At 43.3% G+C, this 20,404-nt stretch overlaps 1 protein-coding gene across 1 annotated transcript; it reads right to left on the bottom strand.

The window, feature by feature from the left end:
- Positions 1-1,991: 1,991 nt before the first annotated feature.
- SAT1 (spermidine/spermine N1-acetyltransferase 1) lies at positions 1,992-8,212 on the bottom strand. Its single transcript, XM_068270056.1, has 6 exons — positions 7,958-8,212; positions 7,002-7,053; positions 6,666-6,749; positions 5,007-5,108; positions 4,852-4,892; positions 1,992-2,492 (listed from the first exon to the last, which is right to left on the bottom strand). The coding sequence occupies exons 1-6, from the start codon at positions 8,021-8,023 to the stop codon at positions 2,322-2,324; spliced, it is 516 nt and encodes a 171-aa protein (XP_068126157.1). The 5' UTR covers positions 8,024-8,212; the 3' UTR covers positions 1,992-2,321.
- Positions 8,213-20,404: the final 12,192 nt, after the last annotated feature.

Here is a 20,404-nt window from a genome sequence, read left to right as displayed (position 1 = left end):
GGGCTGCTGCAGTCCCACCCTGCCAGTCAAATCAATGCCTTTTATATAACCCAGTGTTTGTTTTTTTTCTTTTCTTTTCGGGCCTGGACCCACTAATGCAGTTGTGTCCGCTTCTGTCCACTTTTCAGCATCTGTTACATTGACAAGCGGACACAAATGTGTTAGTGGACTCAGGCCCTTAAAGGGACACTTAAGCCTGAAATAAAAAAAAAAATCAGTTTTACTTGCCTGGGGCTTCTACCAGCCCCCTGCAGCCTTCCTGTGCCATTGCAGTCACTCACTGAGCCTCCGGTCCCACCGCCGCCAGCTAGTTTCGTTGAAAGGCCCTGACAGGTAATCACGAGCTTTCTGCGCCTGCGCAGGCCTGGCCACACGTATCCTTCTTCTTGTTCCTATCCCCAATAGCGTCCTGCACAGGTGCTGGAAGCTATTGCAGACGGGAACGCAAAGAAAAATACGCATGGCCAGGTCTGTCGGGCCTGTCAGTGAAAATGAAACTACGGCGGGGGACCAGAGGCTGCAGGGGGCTGGTAGAAGCCCCAGGAAAGTAAAACTGATTTTTTTACTCCTGGCTTAATTGTCCCTTTAACTGCTGAAAGCACATCCCTGTGGATATATAGTAGTGTTTATACACTGGCTTATGAAGCTAGTTTTTATTTTGATGTATTATAAATGAACTTGCATTTAGGCCTGGAACCCACTGAAAACCGCAAACGCAAAACGCAACCGCTAGCGTTTTGTCTGAGCGGTTTGCAAGCGGATTCATGCGCGTTTTTGGTCGTGTTTTGCAACATTGTATTTTTTCCCCCAGCGGGTGCCTAGCGTTTTGCGTTTTGCGTTTTTATCCTGATTGGTCCTGTTAATTATTTTTCATTTTGTTACAGTGTGCTGAACCGCAAAACGCTAGCAAAACCGCTCAGTTTAGGTTTTGCTGAGCATTTCCGCTAGCGGTTCAATACTTTACATTGAAGCGCTAACGCTCCCAAAATGCTGCACGTCCTGCGTTTGCGTTTCTGAGAAACGCAAACGCTCCTGTGGAAGTTGCCCCATCCATTAACATTAGCCCAGCGTTTTGGCAAACTGCTAGCGTATCGCAGTGCTGCCAAAACGCTGCCAAAAGCGCTCCTGTGGGTTCCAGCCCTTAAAGAGGAACTCCAGTGAAAATAAAGTAATAAAAAAGTGCTTAATTTTTACAATAATTACCTATAAATGAGTTATTCAGAAAAACAAAAGTTTACTTTCTTAAAACAGAAAGAATTTGCGATAAAAGCAAACTTTTGTTTTTCATAGCCTTTTAGTAAGGGGGCTTTTAAGACCATTGTAGCCCCTCACACACTCCAATGAGTTCTGGTTCACCATGAGCTTGCTGGTTAGTCTGTACCTCTGATTTATTCAGGGTTTGCTCATTGTAAAATCTTTCCTCTCTCTGATTTACATTCAGACATTTATCACTATTCCCACAATGCAACAAGGCTCCCACAGTGTAATGTCAGGACCTCAGAGCTGTGAGGGGTTTCACCACAAAATCAGCCATACAGAGCCCCCTGATGACCCGTTTGTGAAAAGGAAAAGATTTCTCATGGGGGGGGGGGAGGGGGGTAGTTCAATTCTTGGTTACGGTTTCTCTTTAGGTTTATCACCTCCTTGGCTCAATGGAGATTTGCAAGCTAGGAAAGTGTCTCATCACTGTTCTTCAATAGAAATGGTCAATGAGATGCAAATTATTTGGAGATGATGCAAGAGTATGCAAATGTATGCAGGTTGAAAATGGACCAAACAATGAAGCCAAGGTGGGATTTAATTGGTCGATTTCAAGTTGCATACATTTGCATCCTACATCAACCAAAATGATTTGCATCTACTTGACCATCCCTACTCTTTAATTAGACTAGATTCACCTATTTACTGGCGCCCCAGTTTCAGTGTGACATTGGAAAAAGTGAGTAACAGAGGGAAGACAACTACAACAGAATAACAGACAGACGACTGGACACAGAATTGCTGCACTTTAATTTGTAAAAACATGTTAATTATACAAAAACCCTAAATACCAGTGTGTACATTGTACACAATCGAATGACTTACAAGAATGAAGTTACATAAATACACATACAACTGACCATCTTATCTGTAGTGCTCTTACAAACGGATTTGGGGCTGTGGAGGACACAGGTGGAGAAGCAGGTGGGTGACAATGGCTACGCCACTGGTACTAAAGCTTTTGACTTAGTTGCATGCAAACGCTAAAGAATACTAAAACTAAGCAGGCAAATAAAGCAGCTTTATTGGAAAGTAACAATCTCCTCTGGGAGGCGCTGGGCTCACTCCTCAGATGCCATCTTGCACAAGTACTCCTTATCAATCTTAAACAGGCGCCATCCTTCTTCAGTGGACAGATCTGATGCTCCACGTCTCTTGTAGAACCTGATGGACGGCTCGTTCCATTCTGCCACCAGAAAGTGCATGCTGCTGCAGCGACACTTCACAGCGATCTAGACAGAAAAGTGGAGACTGGTCAGATGACACTGTCAAGTCATGCCGCATTTAACAATTCTGGAAGACAAGCCCAGCTGGTTGTTGGTAAACAGTAGGGATGATCAATGATATGCAAATACTTCCAAGTTTATGCAAATTTATATGCAACTTGAAAATGGACCAATAAAGTCCCACTCAGGATTAAACTGATTGGTCAATTTTAAAGCTGCATATAAATTTACTTACATTTGCATAAACTAAGAAGTATTTGCATATCGTTGATCGTCCCTAGTAAACAGGGTTACTTCCCCCCCCCCCACCACCACTAAAATGTTGGAGTTACCAGAAAACCAGATGCCAGCAGGAGGGTACCATTAGACTGAGGGGCAAGTATTCACAAAGTGGTAATTTAGACTTTGGCACAAGTGTTAGAGGTATGAGGCAGTTTGTGTGATTTGAGGTATAAGGTCAAACTTTGGGTTAAGGTTTGTGTTATGACTTCAGTGATCAGGATTTAGATAACAGCAGAAATGTATGCAAGGAAGACACAATGGATTTTTTATTTATGCTGATTGTAGGAGGGGCAGCTTCAGAGAGCTAAGGCATATGGGATAAAAGAGTTTCATTTAGTGTAAAAAATAGGCCAGTGGTCAAGAATAGCATACAGTACGGGGAAACTGGGAGGTCAGTGTTAAAGGGAAGGTTCAGGGTCTATGAAAAAAATAAATCCACAGCCACTTACCTGGGGCTTCCTCCAGCCCGTGGCAGGCAGAAGGCGCCGCTCCGCAGGCTCCCGGTGGTCTCCGGTGGCACGCCTGACCTGGCCAGGCTTCTTCTGCGCTCCACTCTGCGTTTCACACGGGCGCGCTGACGTCATCGGACGTCCTCCGGGCTGTACTGCACAGGCTCAGAACTACTGAGCCTGCACAGTACAGCCCAGAGGATGTCCGATGACGTCAGCGCGCACCAGTGAGACGCAGATTGGAGCTCAGAAGAAGCCCGGCTTAGCCGCCGGCCTGGCCAGGTCGGGCGCACCACCGGAGAAATCCCAGGTAAGTGGATGTGGATTTTTTTTTTCTCATAGTCCCTGAACCTTCCCTTTAAGGTGCCATAGAGGGCACAATATATTCCTCAGATGCGACCATTCAATCAGATTTGCGGGATTGTAAGTAATGGAAAGAGAACGATATTGATTGTTCCCATTTCTTCAGATGCACTCATAAAATGCAGCATTGCGACCAACAAAATTCTGTATTCCAATTGACCATAGAATCATAATCATGATTTTCTCAAAATACAGCGTGGTTTCCTGTACAATTTGATTGCATCATTGATTGAATGATTGCATCTGAGGAAAATACTGTACTGTTAATGGGCACCTTTAGGAATAGGCCAAGTGGCACTTAACCGGTTCAGGACGGCGATAAGTAAAATCTACGCTGCATCCGTGGCTCTCTAACTCTGATGCGGTATAGATTCGATGCCATAGCTTACCGCAGTCCCGAGACAATCGTTGCTCCTGGAGTAAGTAAACTTGGCTGTCATGTGACAGCTGAGCTTCCTCCTATCGGTCAGGAGCCATTTTCATTGGCTCCTTACCTCATGATTACTGTGAGCCAATCACAGTGATCGGGAAGTGAAAAAAAAAAGTCACTGGTCCTAGACTGTAGTCAAACTGCTAACTGCACTTAGAATGAACTGACTGCCCTCCTTTCACTTGTTTGTTTTAATACTGCTAATTCAGGCAACCTTTTGAATGCTGTCATATAGGTCAATGTACCAGAATTCTAACCATTTGTCCAGTGTAATCTTCTGGTAGGATGCAGCATAATTATACGCAATGCTTCTGCACAGATGGCAAGAACACATATTGGGTGGAGGGATGGGTAATCAGTAGTGTGTAGAGCTCTGATGTCTTTCATACAATACCTAGGTTCTAACACACTTTCCACTGTAAAGCTCGATAGACACACTAGACCATGTTAGTCATTAAACGAGCGAACCTTGACAGCCATGAACGAACAACATTGACGCACATTTGAATCTAATGGCGGCCCAACGACGTTTCACTGATCGGATCGCTAGCAGAAGCGCAAAAGTGGCATGGAAGTCCATAATTCGGCACATGAGCACTATGAATAGATTGTTTATCATTTGGAACAAATGACTAACAGCGATTATCGTTTAAACCGACCCACCAGGACAGATCGGTCTACATGTATAATAATTGCTGTATTTTATAATCGTTGGCACACTGACGATTCTCGACTGACCCGTCGTTTAACGTTCATTTCCAATTGCCGCGGTCTAGCGAGTGTTGGGCTTAAGATAAACATTAACAAACTACCACTAGAGAGATGGGGGCGTGGCACTCACCTGACTCAATTGTTTGAATATATCTGACCCAATTCCTGATCCTACAGAAGAAAAAAAAATATATAACATTTAATTTGGCATATAGAAAACTAAAACATTACAGAACAAATATGACTATCGCTGCAGATCGGCATTCTGCATCAATACATACTGACCTCTGAATTCATTCATGACAAAGAAGTCTTCCAGGTACAACAGCTTTCCTATCCATGGGTCATAGGTGAAGTAGTACATGGCAAACCCAACGATGGTGTATCCTGTGAAGAGAACACACTCTTAGCAAATATAACAAAACCAATGTCAATATCAGCGGTTTCTTTTACATACATGTTATGAACTTGTTATGAGCAAACAACTCCTAGCATGCAAATTTCTGCTGACCGAGGAAGAGAAGCCAATCAAAGCTAGCTGCTGCTTATACATATTAGCAGCTGGTTGACTCAATTGAATTCACTTGCTGGGTCAGTGGATATCTGTATGAGTTTTTTGCCCATTGCTTAAGGACAATAGGATCATGACCCAAACACCATACCATTTTCATTCTTAGTTACAGAATTCCAGGATTCTCTCGTTAAAACATACAGCCACCTACACATCCCTGGACACAGAATACTAGAGCGCTTGAGGACATTTATAAATTTGTTTCTATGAGTAGTGCCTTCTAGTCTCCATGGACTGCCAGACCCTTGCACTTTGGAAGTCTGTCAGTCTGAACTGCTTTTCCCTTCCAATCAGCCTTGCAGAGGGAAGGTAAGTAGCAGCCCAGACAGCTCCTCCTTGTGGGAGGGTAAGTGGCAGCCCAGGCCACACCCCCATTCATAAAGCACTGCAATGGCAGCACCCATCTTCAGTGGGGAAGGAAAACAAGGGCTAACTGGTAGTCATGGAACTATGGGCCTACCCTAGAAAATACTTCTATTTATTCTAATACACCAGTATTTGTGTTTTGGATGGTGGGAGGCCACATGTCTTGATGAAGTCCAAGAATTCCACTTTAAGTATTCAGATACAGTAGTGTGGTACACTACCACCAAACAGCAGCACAACAAAATTCATAAATGCAAGTTAAGGAGCGATCTCCTTTTACACGGCAGTTCAGAAAAAAGATGGAGTACATACACAGCTTCCAAGTAGTAAGCCCAGATAAAGAAAAAAAAATTATATATATATATATATATATATATAAAAAAAAAAAATAATTAAAATGGTAGTAGCTTTGCTTAGCACAAAATCCCAAACTACAGAAGACTGCATGTACAGGACAGAAATCCTTATGACCGATTGACCTAAAAGAATATTTGTCATAAAACCCAAGACTGATGCCAGGAAGACAAACTGTCCATACAAACAAATGTTTTTTGTCTGTTTGTTTTGGTTAAACACCATTGCTCTCTGGATCAGTTAGAAGACAGTTGGGAACTGACTGCTTTTGGAAACAGGAGCGATGTTAAGGAAGTATCCAACTTAAAAAAAAATAAAAGTAAAAAAATGAAGGACTTGCATGGGTTTCTGAGCTACCGTGTTTCTTGGTTATGGTTGAATGGAAGCCCCTGGTGGCCTTACCTCATTTCATGCTCATCTATGTTATTGTGTAACGGATCTTTTAGTTACCTCCCCGCCCATCCATGTACACGGAAGGGCCATCCATGTACATGGCGAAGCTAGAGACTGTAACCTGAAGATTGGGGACAAATTAAAAAGAAAATGTGATTTAACAAATATTGCATCTGCTTACATACAGGGTCAATACAAGTATTGCCACAAGGCTAGCAACGAAACAAGGAGCAGAAAATTCACAGAAAAAAACTCATTACCATCAGCAGTCTGGTTCTCTTTCGGTACTTCGGCAACAAGACAGTGGTAGAAAGGATGTTCTCCAAAGCCATCTTCTAACAGGTCTTCAAACAGAAGATAATAAACATGTAAGCTGAACAGTATGCAAACATCCCCCTCCCGTTGTGTCCCTTTCTAGTTAACTAGGCAGAACTGCAAAGGCTCATGGGACCATGCTGGCAAGCTGCCTATAAAAAGGTTTATAAATGCAAAACAAGTCAGCCATTTTCCATTAACGACTATCTCACCATCTGTCACTTAGCAGGTGCTATAAAAAAAAGATTTAAAAAAACACATCAAATTCTAAATTTACATACCTTTCTCAGTTAGCACTACTTGGTTTTCCATTTCTTCATATTTTGCCAGTTCCTTTGAAAAGAAAAAAAATACATATAAATACTCAAAATAGCAAGTTGAGTAATAATTGCAACATAGCTGAACTGCTAGATAAACATTATGGAGGAAACGCTGAACAAATATGGACTAAGGAACTCGATGTACTAATATCTGAATAACTAGCCTGAGAAGGTGAAGGAAGTGTAGAAATCTGTCCAGTTTCAACCAGAATGTACAGTGATGAATCCTAGTACTTTGGACTGGAGAGAAGGAGGGGGGTGACATGGGCAGCGGGAGTTCACACTGGGAACCTGTTAGTCATAAGGGGATAGAGGATGGGATGCATAAAGGACACGCTCCAATAAGCTTGTATAACAAGTGCCTAGTGTGGAGCAGTCTCTGTGTCCGGCAAACCTGATAGTGACGGAGCTAAAGGTTCCAGTGTGAGTTTTAATTTGTTCAAAACAATTGATACACAGCATCAAAACCTGCCATGGACAGCCACAGAGTCAGGTTTCATTTAGGTTTGACCACTAAAGAACATATAGAGGTGATAATTACCAGCATAGCAACAATGAAAAGATAATACAGCAATATCTTTATAAAGAATAAAAGCCTTGCTGAGAATCCCCTATGAAGAGATGGACGTGTCCAAAACCTTTCGCTTCTGTCAGATTTCTACTACCTACTGTAAGTGACAGCAACATAGGAGAAAAGTAATTTATGGCTCATTTTACGCTGGAAAAAAACGTACTTCTTATTATTAGTAATACAGGGGCCCTAGAACAGTCACAACTTCTGCATCTCCTATTGCGAAGCCACTAGTACTGTACAAGGACAGTATCCCATCTCATCCTATCATAATAGACAAAGAGATATGGGCCACTAGAATATGTCAGAAAATAGCTTTAAATCCATGAGCACAAGTGATCTTCACCTTTATGAGTCGCAAAATGTCTTTACAGTCTCCAGGCACAGCTGACCGTATGGTATAATTGGCCATTTTCGTCTCTTGCTCTTTTTTCCTTTTCTCACAAGACCTCTGTACGTGAATAGTAGTAGAAGGTGTTTCTTCATTCGCTTCCCAGGGGCTTCCGCTCCTTAGTCAGTCTGGGATCCTGACCCGGCAGAAAGTCTGCACCCAATCCACTGTGATCAGCAGCCTTCAGCACTGGTGAAGTGTAAGCTCTGTGCACAGCTGTGCTTATATATCTATACTAGATGCATTCTGTCCACGCCTCTACATGCTACTCTAACCAATTACAGAGTGACATTACATAACGCCTTCCCTGTAACCCCTCCTCTGTACTATGCAGACGTCAGTGTTTCCGGAATGTGTGACTCAGAAAGCCATAGTGTGGGCATTAGCTCCATCTAGTGGTGACAGATGTTCACTGGAGTCACACAGTTTTCTTTACATTTAAAATAAGAAAAAGATGCCGTTTTAGATTGTGTGGTTGCCGATATGACAAGAGTGGAGGTTTAGGGAATATCGTTCTCAGTCTGTGATCCTTGTGTAAAATGGGATGTAGTTCCTTAGCAATCCTCCTTAAGATTTCCAGGTGTGGGTTGTAGGTGACAACCAAAAGGACACATTCCTCTTTCTGGTTAGTTTAGGAAATATCGTTCTCGTTATCGTTTAAAATAATGGATAGGATACATTTTGTTAACCAAAGTGACCACTTTTAGGGCCAGAGGAGATGGACGACCCCCAGCGTTTGCCACTCGAGACCCACCGCATTGCGTATAGAGATGAATGAATGAATATTGATATAAATGTTCATCTCACGTCGTTTACCGTTGATTGCCATCACATTTCGATCAAGATTTCCTGGATACTACATGTAGCTTCTGGTGTATGTGGCATTCGCCATTACAGTGTCCCCCTAGGGCTCAAAACACAATGAAGAATTGACAGCAAACACTGTCAAAGCTTTTCTGCACGTAGCAGAAAAGTGTTTATCCACAGTGAAACGACCCGCCAGCAGCTGGCCATGTGCACCGGCCCCATAGATGAAACCGACTAAGCTCATACCATATAAAACTAGTAAGCAGATAAAGGGTTAAGGTAGCCATACATCTAGCGATTCTGATTCAATTGACTTTATTGGGCTACAAGCGATAGCCTAGGCGAGTCACCTCCACTAAATCGATCTGACCGATGTTGTGTCTCTATGCTCTGAAAGCAAAAATCGTTTCAGAGTCGATTGAATGATATGTGAACAGTAGCCAATTCCTGTGCAATCCACTGATATCTTGCATCCTGCTCGATTGTCTAAGCTGGTAGCCTGGATACGATATCAGCCACTTTTCATTAATTGGGCATACTGGAACACACTCGATTTTCTGTAGATTCTATAAAATGATTGAATCAAAAGGGCTGATCGTACAGCCAAATCGCTAGATGTATGGCCACGTATAGGCTGGATTCACAAAGTGGCTCTTATTCAATTTACTTTTTCTCCTACAGCTTCGTTCTGGGAGATAATTTTTCATCTTCTGTTTTAAATTTTCTAGCACTCTGCAACTGAAAAAGTAGGTGAAAAAGTGCGGTCAAATTTTTCTTAAGCTTTCAGTTAAAACGCACACAATGTGTACTGACCCATAGGAAAATATGGACACTGGACTGAACATTAATTGACCGTTTAATAATAATTGACAGCCACTGAGTCAGTGTGAAAACAATCGACAAAAAAAAGTTGCGTGTATGTCCAAATGCAGTACATGCAGTATGTCCAAATCCATAGTTGTCCAACAATCATTTATCCACATATTCCAGTGTGTATAATACAATACTGGACTTAAAAACTAATTTGACTTACAAACAACCTCCGTAACAGAACCTGTTTGTAAGAATAAAGAATGTATAAAGAATATAAACCAAATGGAAGCTGAACTAAGGTAGACTAGTACAAATAGTACACTAGTCCCAAATGTCAATTAACCTGTAATGTTCCTCTTAGTTTTACATTCCCGTATAATTCATTCCAAAGTACAACTGGAATTCTGTGAGAGAAAGTGAATGATCACTTTTTAAGCAATGCTGTTTTCTTTGATTATGCCATTTAATAGCACCCCTGATCCAATTCTAGCAAGTCAGAAAGTATACTTGACGCTAATTGTTAATAAAATAGAGATATTAATGACATGTTTGGAAATACAGTAGACTTTCTTTTATCCGGCACCAACGGGGATCAGCTGATGCCGGATAAATGTGCTTTGTGGTTGCTTGAGACTCAGTGTTAAAAATAGGCATAGCATATAAAGTACTATTCTCTCCACTCCACACTATACATACCATGAACTCTGTAAAACGTTAAAATACAGTCATTGAAAGTATATTAACCTTGGGGGAGGCCTGAAACCCAGCAGAGCCCGCAAACAGCCTGAGAAGTTAGCCTTCACCACTGTAAGTACTGCCAGCGGTTTGTGCTGGTTGATTGAGACGGCTGGTTAGTTGAGTTCTGCATAACTGTGACTCTACTGTATATGGAAATCCACAGGCCAATTGTCAAATCTTCGCTGTAACCCATGTTCTTATTCTAAAAATATGAGTGTGAATAGAAAGACTGGCATAAAGAAAACTGATGTAAAAAAATGTTGCCTTGAACAACCAACTGGGCTTAAGATAAAGAAACAAATATAGATTCTGATTTGTTGGTGTAGGCAACTGCTCCACTTTTTCTCAAGTCTTCTTTGCAAGTGTCGTTCCAAAGTGTCTTCGAGCCAAAATTTACCAAAATTCTCCAGATTTCTCCAGCCACAACACTACCAGCTTACACCCAAGGTAGGAATAATTAATACTTTAAAACAGCATCTAAACGCCAAGCATGTTCAACCTGCTCTTTACCTTGTTTGGCCTTCTGGCTTACACATGTAAGCAGCAAAACTACATGCACCCTCCCCATGTAGCGCACACCATACTCATCTCACCCTCCCTGCTCTCCTCACCTTTCTTAGCCTCTCATGAACTTCTTTCTCTCCTAAAAACTCTGTCTCCACCTCCAAACATTCCCAGGCAACATTTAAATCCCACTCTCATCTGCTCACACTTTCCCTTCTCCTCCTACTTGCAGCTGGTGATATATCACCCAGCCCTGGCCCACAGCCTCTCCACGGACAAACCTCTCCTCCCCACCACCTGCCTCACACACCCCACATCTCTCCTCCTACTACTAACCTTATTCACATATGTTGCACCCCCAGTCATCCCCCTCCCATAGCAGGAGCCTTGTGGAATGCCCGTTCTGTTTGTAATAAACTGGAACACATCCATGACCTTTTTATCTCGCATGGCCTCACCTTTTTTGGAATTACTGAAACATGGCTACTCCCCTCAGACACTGTCTCACCTGCTGCACTGTCATATGGAGGCCTACAGTTCAGCCACACACCCAGACCTGGTAACAAACATGGTGGGGTTGTAGGCATCATCCTTTTTCAAAACAGTTTTTTCAGCCCCCTCCCTGTTGCCCCTTCTTTCAGCTTCTCATCCTTTGAAGCCCACTAACCCATGTCTACTCCCCCTTTCACCTCCAAATCACTGTAATTTATCGCCCCCCTGGTCCAACCAGTCTTTTCCTTGACCACTTCTCAACATGGCTTCCTCTCTTCCTGTCCACTAACATTCCCTCAGTCATCATAGGGGACTTCCACATCCCCATCGACACTAAATCATCCTGCGCCTCCAAGTTCCTGTCACTTACCACCTCCCTTGACCTCACACTTTGGCCCACCACTGCAACCCATACTGACGGCCACCCTCTCGACCTAATCTTCACTAGTTGCTGTTCCCTATCCAAACTCATCAACTCTTCCCTCCCACTGTCTGATTACAACTTACTCAAATTCAAGATCCTTCCATCTAGCCCCTACACATCCCCATGACACATTTCTGTACGCAAGTTCCGCAACATTCGCAATCTCAACCTCCAAACACTATCAATCTCTCTGCATCCTCTATTTATCCTCTTTTACTGACCCCGAACTAACAGCAGATCATTATAAATCACGTCCCACTACATGCCCTCCATCCTCCACGGTCTACCGATGCCGGGCCCTTCGACAACCCTGGCTTAACAAGGAGATCAAACTACTGAAACACCACTCCCGGATAGCTGAACGACGCTGGCGAAAAAATAACTTGCCTGAGTATTTTCACAGTTACAAAGAGGCTTTGCACACACTCAGACAGGCCCTTACAGCAGCCAAACATTCTTACTTCTCCTCACTAATCTCCTCACACTCCCACAACCCTAAACTACTCTTTGCTGTATTCAACTCCCTCCTCCGACCCCCACCTCCACCTTCCACTCCCCGCATCTCAGCTGAGGACTTTGTCTCCTTCTTTAGTGATAAAATCACCAATATCCGAAAAAACTTTAACCAGCAGCCTCCTCTTTCCATACATACCCCAAACCTTACATTCTCCCTGACAACCTTCTCACCACTAACCGAACTCACTGTCTCCTCTCATATCTAAATCACGTCCCACTACATGCCCTCTTGACCCCATGACCTCTCACCTCATTACTCACTTATCCTCTACCATCTCACCTGCCTTAACCTCCCTCTTCAACCTTTCTCTACCAGAGGCATCGTTCCATCCTCCTTCAAAAAAGCCCTTATTTCACCTATATTCAAAAAAACCTTCTCTTGACCCCTCTTCCCTGCCCAACTACCGACCTATTTCTCTCCTCCCCTTCTCTTCAAAACTACTTGAGCGCCACATCTATACTGACTTTGGCATCGATTCATCAAGACTTATCAAATTGGTTAACGACAGTTCGGTAAAATACCGAATTCGTTAAGTTGATTTCAGGATTCATCGAATTTATCTACAGCTGTTAGCAAGCATTCGGTAATAATTCGGTAATCATTCGTTAGTGATGCGTTAAAATGGAAGAAAGTACAATTCATGAAAATAAAAGTGGGTGTGGTTTAGCGTTACATTTAGGATTAGTTATCTCCTTCACTGCTCTGTCGTTATTCCTGTGAGATCATTGCTGACAGAGAAGATGAAGCCATTTGAAGTGGTTAGGTATCAGCTGAGAGTGATTCAAAGGCGCAGAAGGGCAATAATAAGGTCTAGAACCATATCAATTTGCCAGAGAATAGATTTATTTGCTATAACAGGAAATCTGCATTTCTCTTGAATCATCTTGTAAGAGAACACAGGCATTGCCAGGGTTAACTAACTTGCAGCTGCACTATATTTTTTTTTCAGAAAAGGCTCCTATGAAGCCGCAGCTGGTGAAATTGTAGGATTGTCCCAAGCCACTTCCAGAATCCTGGTCCAGGTGTTAAGCCCTATTCGGAATGTTGCTATGTAGTGTTCAAAGGACTGCCTTTTACCCACAATTCCATGGAAATCTTATGGCCTTGTGTTAAATTACCGCTGTAAAATGGAAATATCGACACGTTACCGAATGGTTATCGATATTTTATCGAATTAACACCGAATGCGGAAAACCTTGATGAATACAACTAGAAATCGATAAACTTCGAATTCGGTAATTTAACAAACTGGAAAAAGTTATCTCAAAGACAATGATGAATCGAGGCCTTAGTCCGTCACCTCACTGCTAATTCTCTGTTTGATGACCTCCGATCTGGATTCCGCCCCAGCCACTCAACCAAAACTGCCCTACTTAAAGTAACAAGCTAAGACAACAAGAAGAAGCTAAGAGCCCCCCTATTTTTAATAAATATATAATTATGCCAAAATGACAAATGAAAAATTTTCCAAATCTTTTAAATCCCTGATTACATTACATTCTGACATTTATTACATGGTGACATTTTTACTGTTGGCAGGTGATGTAGCTGCTGCATGCTTTTTTTGGCAGTTGGAAACAGCTGTAAACAGCTATTTCCCACATTGCAGCAAGGTTCACAGACAGGAAACTGCCAGGAGTACGTACTCAGTTTCTTGTGGGAGGGGTTTCACCACAATATCAGTCATACAGCGCCCCCTGATGGTCTGTTTGTGAAAAGGAATAGATTTCTCATGTAAAAGGGGGTATCAGCTACTGATTGGGATAAAGTTCAACTTGGTCGGAGTTTCTCTTTAAATGACAAGTGTCACAGCCACAGTTTCAATGTCCATGTGAACTGACCTGTACGGCAAACAATTGTAAAATTTAAAATATGTGCAAACATATACAAATAAGAAGTGCATTTTTTTCCAGAGTAAAATGAGCCATAAATTACTTTTCTCCTATGTTGCTGTTACTTACAGTGGGCAGTAGAAATCTGACAGAAGGGACATGTTTTGGACTAGTCCATCTCTTCATGGGGATTCTCAGGGATCCACGCTACGTAGCGTGGATCGGGGAGGTTGGCCCTAGAGCTGCGCAGCCGCACTCCCGGCTATGCGGACTGCACAGCCGCGGCCAGAGCAAGCGGCCATTTTAGGAGAGGCAAGAGAGCCCGACCCGGGCCGCGGGGTTGGCAGCCGGCCCGGGGGGCTAATGAGCGGGGGGATCTGGCGGATCGGCACGGAGGGCGCAGACGGCGTCCTCCGTGCCTGAAAAGATGAGGCAAGTGATTAACTTTTTTTCCTCATTTCGCCTCGTAAGTCCTTTAAAAATGCGAACGCAATCGCAATACACAAAGCTATTTTGTGAGCGATTTGCGTTGCTCCTATACTTTCCAATGGTACACGCACTGCTTTACTGAACGGACAGCGCACAACCCGTGCTGATATGAACCTTCTCATAGACATTCATTGTCCACGCGGTTGGGGGGCGTTTTTACAAACTTGTGGGCGAAAAAAAGCCGAAAACTCCTGCAGTGTGAACAAGCCCTCAGTGAATGGCAGTTGCTCCATCCAACTGCCAAAAAACGTGTAGCTATCAGGGAAGCTGCCCAGCATCATTGTTTAAATCCCTTTTAGGGAATATCTTTATAAAGAATAAAAGCATTGCTGAGATCTCTATGAAGAGATGGACTAGTTCAAAACCTGTCACTTCTGTCAGATTTCTACTGCCTACTGTAAGTGACAGCAACATAGGAGAAAAGTAATTTATGGCTCATTTTACTCAAGAAAAAACGTGCTTCTTATTTGTCTATGTTTGCACATATTTTAATTTTTAAAATTGTTCGCCATAGTGCCTCTTTAACCACTTGAGGACCGTGGTGTTAAATCCCCCTAAAGACCAGGCCATTTTTCTTAAATTGGGCCACTGCAGCTTTAAGGGCTCGCTGCAAGGCCGTACAACTCAGCACTCAAGTGATTCCCCCCCCCCCCCCCCCCCCTTCTTCTGATCGCTCCCCCAGTGTTTATTTTTTTATATATAAATTTTTTTTATTTTTTTTTAATAAATGTTACTATTTATTTTTTTGCTTAAATCCCTCCCTCCCCCAGCCAGCCAATCACTGCAATCGGCTGTCATAGGCTTCAGCCTATGACAGCCGATCCCTCTCCTGTGTCCCAGGGGGACAGCGCTGCCTTAGATTGCAGCGCTGTACTATGTTAATAGACGCCGATTGCCGCTGGGAGACTGAAGGCGGAATAGAGATGCGCGCATCGGCGCACGCGATCTCCTGCTAGCCCCATTGAATGCCGTTCACGCCAATCGGCGAAGAGTGGTCCTGGGGCAGCTGCCACGTTCACGCCAATCGGCGCAGAGCGGTCCTGGGGCTATCGCCGCGTTCACGCCAATCGGTGTGGAGCGGTCGGCAAGTAGTTAAAGAACAGGTCCAAGTATAAAAAAAAAAACAAGATCTACTTACCTGGGCTTCCTCCAGCCCCTGACAGCCGATATGTCACGCCTTCGTTGCAGATGCCGACCTCTGCACGTCGGCATCTTCTGTGCCTGTGCTAGTGCACGGCTGCGCCACTCGCGCTCCAGTGGTTGGGAGCGTTCCGCACAAGCACAGTAGTTCTGCACCTACGCAGAACACTCCAGGCCACATGAGCGCTCGCGGCACAGCCGTGCGCTCGAGCAGATGCGGACCTGGCAAGGTCGGCATCTGCAATGGAGGGGACCCCAGGGCACCGGAGTTGTGGCAAGGGCAATGTCGGCTGCCAGGGGCTGGAGGAAGGCCCGGGTAAGTAGATCTTGGGATTTTTTTTTTTTACTCAGATGTGTCCTTTAATGCAGGGCTGTGGAGTCGGAGTTGGTGATTTCATAAACTGAGGAGTCAGAATCGGGAGTCGGATGAATTTTGTACGAAATCCACAGCCCTGGTAGGTATTAGACTAAGGAGTCGAGGAGTCGGAGCCATTTTGGGTACCTGGAGTCGGTGGTTTCATAAGCTGAGGAGTCGGAGTTGGAAGATTTTTGTACCGACTCCACAGCCCTGTTTTGATGTTTCATTTAAGATTTTTCCAATAACACATTTGCAGCAGAGCAAGCAGATACTTCTACAGCAGAGGTGCCCATTTGGAAAACTAATCCAAAAACATGGCCTGACATACCACTGCTATGCAGACGACACTCAACTATATCTTTCCTTCAAGCCTGGTGTGACAGACTCAACTCGAACTATAAACGCCTGCTTACGTGAACTACAGCAATGGATGAATGACAACTGGCTGAAACTAAATGCAGACAAAACTGAAGTCTTTCTGATTGGAGGGCAGAGCATGATAACAAAACAACTTAACTTGCAGTCTTCACCACTGGGAATAGGAGGCACGGATCTACGCAGCTCTAATCATGTGCGTAGCCTGGGAGTTCTAATTGATGGGGACTTAAACTTCAGAACTCAAATCTCTGCTGTGGTGAAATCATCCTATTTTCACCTGAAGAACATTGCAAAAATCAAGCACCTCATCCCCCCAGAATATCTGCCAACCTTAGTCCATGCCTTCATCACATCCGGACTGGACTACTGTAATGCTCTCTACACTGGCCTTCCAAAAAAGGTCTTGTACCGCCTACAGCTGATACAGAATACTGCTGCCAGACTGCTAACCAACCAACCCCGTCATTGCTACATAACGCCAGTCCTGCACTCCCTTCACTGGCTACCTATAGAATGGAGGGTCCTATTCAAGATCTGCCTACTGACATTTAAATCCCTGAATAATCTAGGTCCTGAATACATAAAAGATATGTAAATAAGTGATTTTGCGCCCACTGAATCTTAAATCAATCCGATTGGCTGCAACAAGTGATAAGTGGGGTTACTCACACCCCCACCGTTAACCATTTAGTGGCATCCTAACGCATTAATACGTCATGCTTTACCCTATTAACGGCAACATGACGTATTAATAAGTCGCGCGTTCCCGCCGCTGCTACCGCCGTGTGCGCGCCGCTACGGCCGCCGTTTCCATCAGGATCCCGTGCTGAGGGATTGGGGAAGAGGACCAAACGGTCCTCTACCCAATCGCAGTGCCTGGAGTGAATGGACGTGACCGCGAACAGCGGCTACGTCCATTCACAAAAACAGGAAATGTAACAATGAAATAAAGTGTAAAAAAAAAAAAAAAAGTGAACACTTACTATAACGAGTGTTCACTAGCGCCATCTTGTGGCCAAAAAGTATATGACACGTACAAAATACATACATTTACAAGTACATACACATGAGTAATAAAATTAATAAAATTCCACTTCCAACACTCCCCCTCCAAAAGAAAACACTTGTAAAAAAAAAATCAGCTTAAAATAAATAAATAAATACTTGCCTTAGGGACTCAGCTTTTTTTAATCTATATTTTATGGGGGAAAATTAATTTTAATTTATTACATTGGGGCTTGTAATTATGGCCAGAACAAAAAAAAAACAGAACAGAAAAATAACACCTATATTTCAAAATAATATACTGTCGCCATACATTGTGATAGGGACATAATTTAAATGGTTTAATAATCAGGACAACTGGGCAAATACAATGTGTTTGTTTTATCCACAGGAGAATGTTTAATTTTAAAACTATAATGGCTGAAAACTGCGAAATAATGATTTTTTTTTTTTCTATTTTTTTTGTTTTTTTCTCATTAAAATGCATTTAGAATAAAAAAATTCTTAGCAAAATGTACTACCCACAGAAAGCCTAATTGGTGGTGAAAAAAACGAGGTATAGATCATTTTCTTGTGATAAGTAGTAATAAAGTTATTAGGGAATAAAAGGGAGGAGCACTGACAAGTGAAAATTGCTCTGGTCCGTTAGAGTAAAAACTATTGGGGATGCTTACCCAATCCCATCCACCTTATCACTAACTAAGAGGAAGGGGATAATGTTCTGTTATGCATTGTATTGGTTTTGTTTTTGTTTTTTGGGGGGATTCTCTAGCTCATGCTCTCTCCTGGGTTCCTCCTCTAAAGGAGTCTCATATGCCATAATTGTATTTTTTGACTTGCACCGCCACCCTCCGGAGTGTGAGACGCACGGTGGGAGGCCCTACCATTTATTTAACATAAGATAGCTAAATTATGATTATAACCTCTTGGAATGTTAAGGGACTTCGCTCCCCAATAAAGAGAGCCCAAATCCTACGCCACCTGAAATCCTTAGATGTAGATGTCGCGCTGCTCCAAGAGACTCATCTTGGAGCTGGGGAAATGCAATACATGAAAAAAAAATGGGTATCTCACTGCGTAGGCTCTGCTGCTTTAAACAGAAAAGCAGGAGTACTCGTCCTGATCAATAAGCGCCTGCAGTGCTCCGTTGATCAGATATATACCGATAATTCTGGGCGATGCATCATCGTGCGTCTCACACTGCCGGGAGAAACAATTATTCTAAGCAATATTTATGCCCCTAACGAGAATAGAAAAGATTTTTTCCATAAATTAACTCCCATCTTGCTCCCGCTCAGTCAAGACAATTTTATAGTGGGGGGAGATTTCAATGAAGTGATGCATTTATTAGAGGACCGTAAGCTCACAACAACCACAACATCAAGAACACGCAATGCTCCCACTCATCTTTCCGAATTTGCCACATCTTTATCCATACATGACACCTGGAGATACCTGCATCCCCATGATAGGGAATACACTTTCTATTCCCCCCCACATTCCTCATTTTCCCGAATAGACTACATATTTGCCAGTACCCCTATGATTCAAAAACTCTCCCTAACCACGATCTCAGATATCATCATCTCAGATCACGCCCCAGTAACATCTACCTTTATCCAACAGATACCTAAAGGCTCCGATATCCTATGGCGCTTTCCCACGCAACTATACGCAGATGAAGAATTTCATCTACTCTTAAAATCTTGGTGGCAAGAATACTATTATGACAATCGCCAACACAGGGATAATCCCCAACTACTCTGGGACACAGGGAAAGCAGTTCTTAGAGGGCGAATATTAGGCTATGTATCAGCAAAAAGAAAGAGAGCTAATAAAGAATATGCAAATCATGTCCATTTAGTCAGAACTGCCTATCTAGCATACACACTTTCACCCACACCCCAAACCAGACAAACCTGGATGTCCACCAAAATCCAAACAGATCACTGGCTTAAGCAGAGGGAAATCTTCACACAACCTTACAAAAAATTACAGTTCTTTAAATATGGAAACAAGGCTGGAAAACTCCTGGCAATAATGGCAAAGGGAGGCTTCTCCCCCACCCCTATCTCAGCACTTCAGAACGAGCTGGGAGAACTCAAACATCACCCAAAAGAAGTCAACTCCATATTCCAGCAGTTCTTCACCCGGCTTTACTCCCAACCTGATAAAAAAGTCACTCAACAGGGTCGACAATGGTTAGATAAAATATCTCTCCCTCAGCTAACTCAGGAAGACCTAGCCGATCTCAATGCACCTATAACTGACCCTGAAATAATGTCCACAATTAAATCACTAGCCAACAATAAAGCTCCAGGCCCAGACGGCCTATCCTCAGAATTCTTCAAAATCCTCCAAGTAGAAGTCTCACCCACACTAAACATCATATATAACACCATCATGCAAGGAACCAAATTCCTCCCATCGGGCAATGACACCTACATTAAATTAATCCCTAAAAAAGGAAAGGATCCTACCCTCCCAGAATCCTACCGTCCTATTTCCCTCATAAATCAGGATCTTAAAATTCTAACTAAGCTCATGGCTAACAGGCTAGCTATTCTTATGCCCAAAATTATACACCCTAACCAATCTGGCTTTATTAAAGGCCGCTCAGCCATAGCCAACATTCGTAAACTACTTGTAGCCATGGAACAAGTTAAAGCCTACCCCATCACTCATCAAAAAACGGCACTTCTACTTCTTGACGCCCAAAAAGCGTTCGACGCAGTAAGCTGGAACTGGCTAGACCTCACACTTGAGAGAATGGGGTTCTCTGGGGACTTCCTAAACTTATTCCACCTAATGTACTCATGCCCCAAAGCCCGCATATACACCCCAGGCTTCCTATCTGCCCCCTTCCCCCTTGAGCGAGGTACCAGACAGGGCTGCCCCCTGTCAC

Source organism: Hyperolius riggenbachi, chromosome 2 (genome assembly GCF_040937935.1).
Source record: "Hyperolius riggenbachi isolate aHypRig1 chromosome 2, aHypRig1.pri, whole genome shotgun sequence".
Lineage (NCBI taxonomy): Eukaryota > Metazoa > Chordata > Amphibia > Anura > Hyperoliidae > Hyperolius > Hyperolius riggenbachi.
The sequence above is the reverse complement of the archived record's forward strand: the minus strand, read 5'-3'. Positions and strand labels throughout refer to the sequence as shown.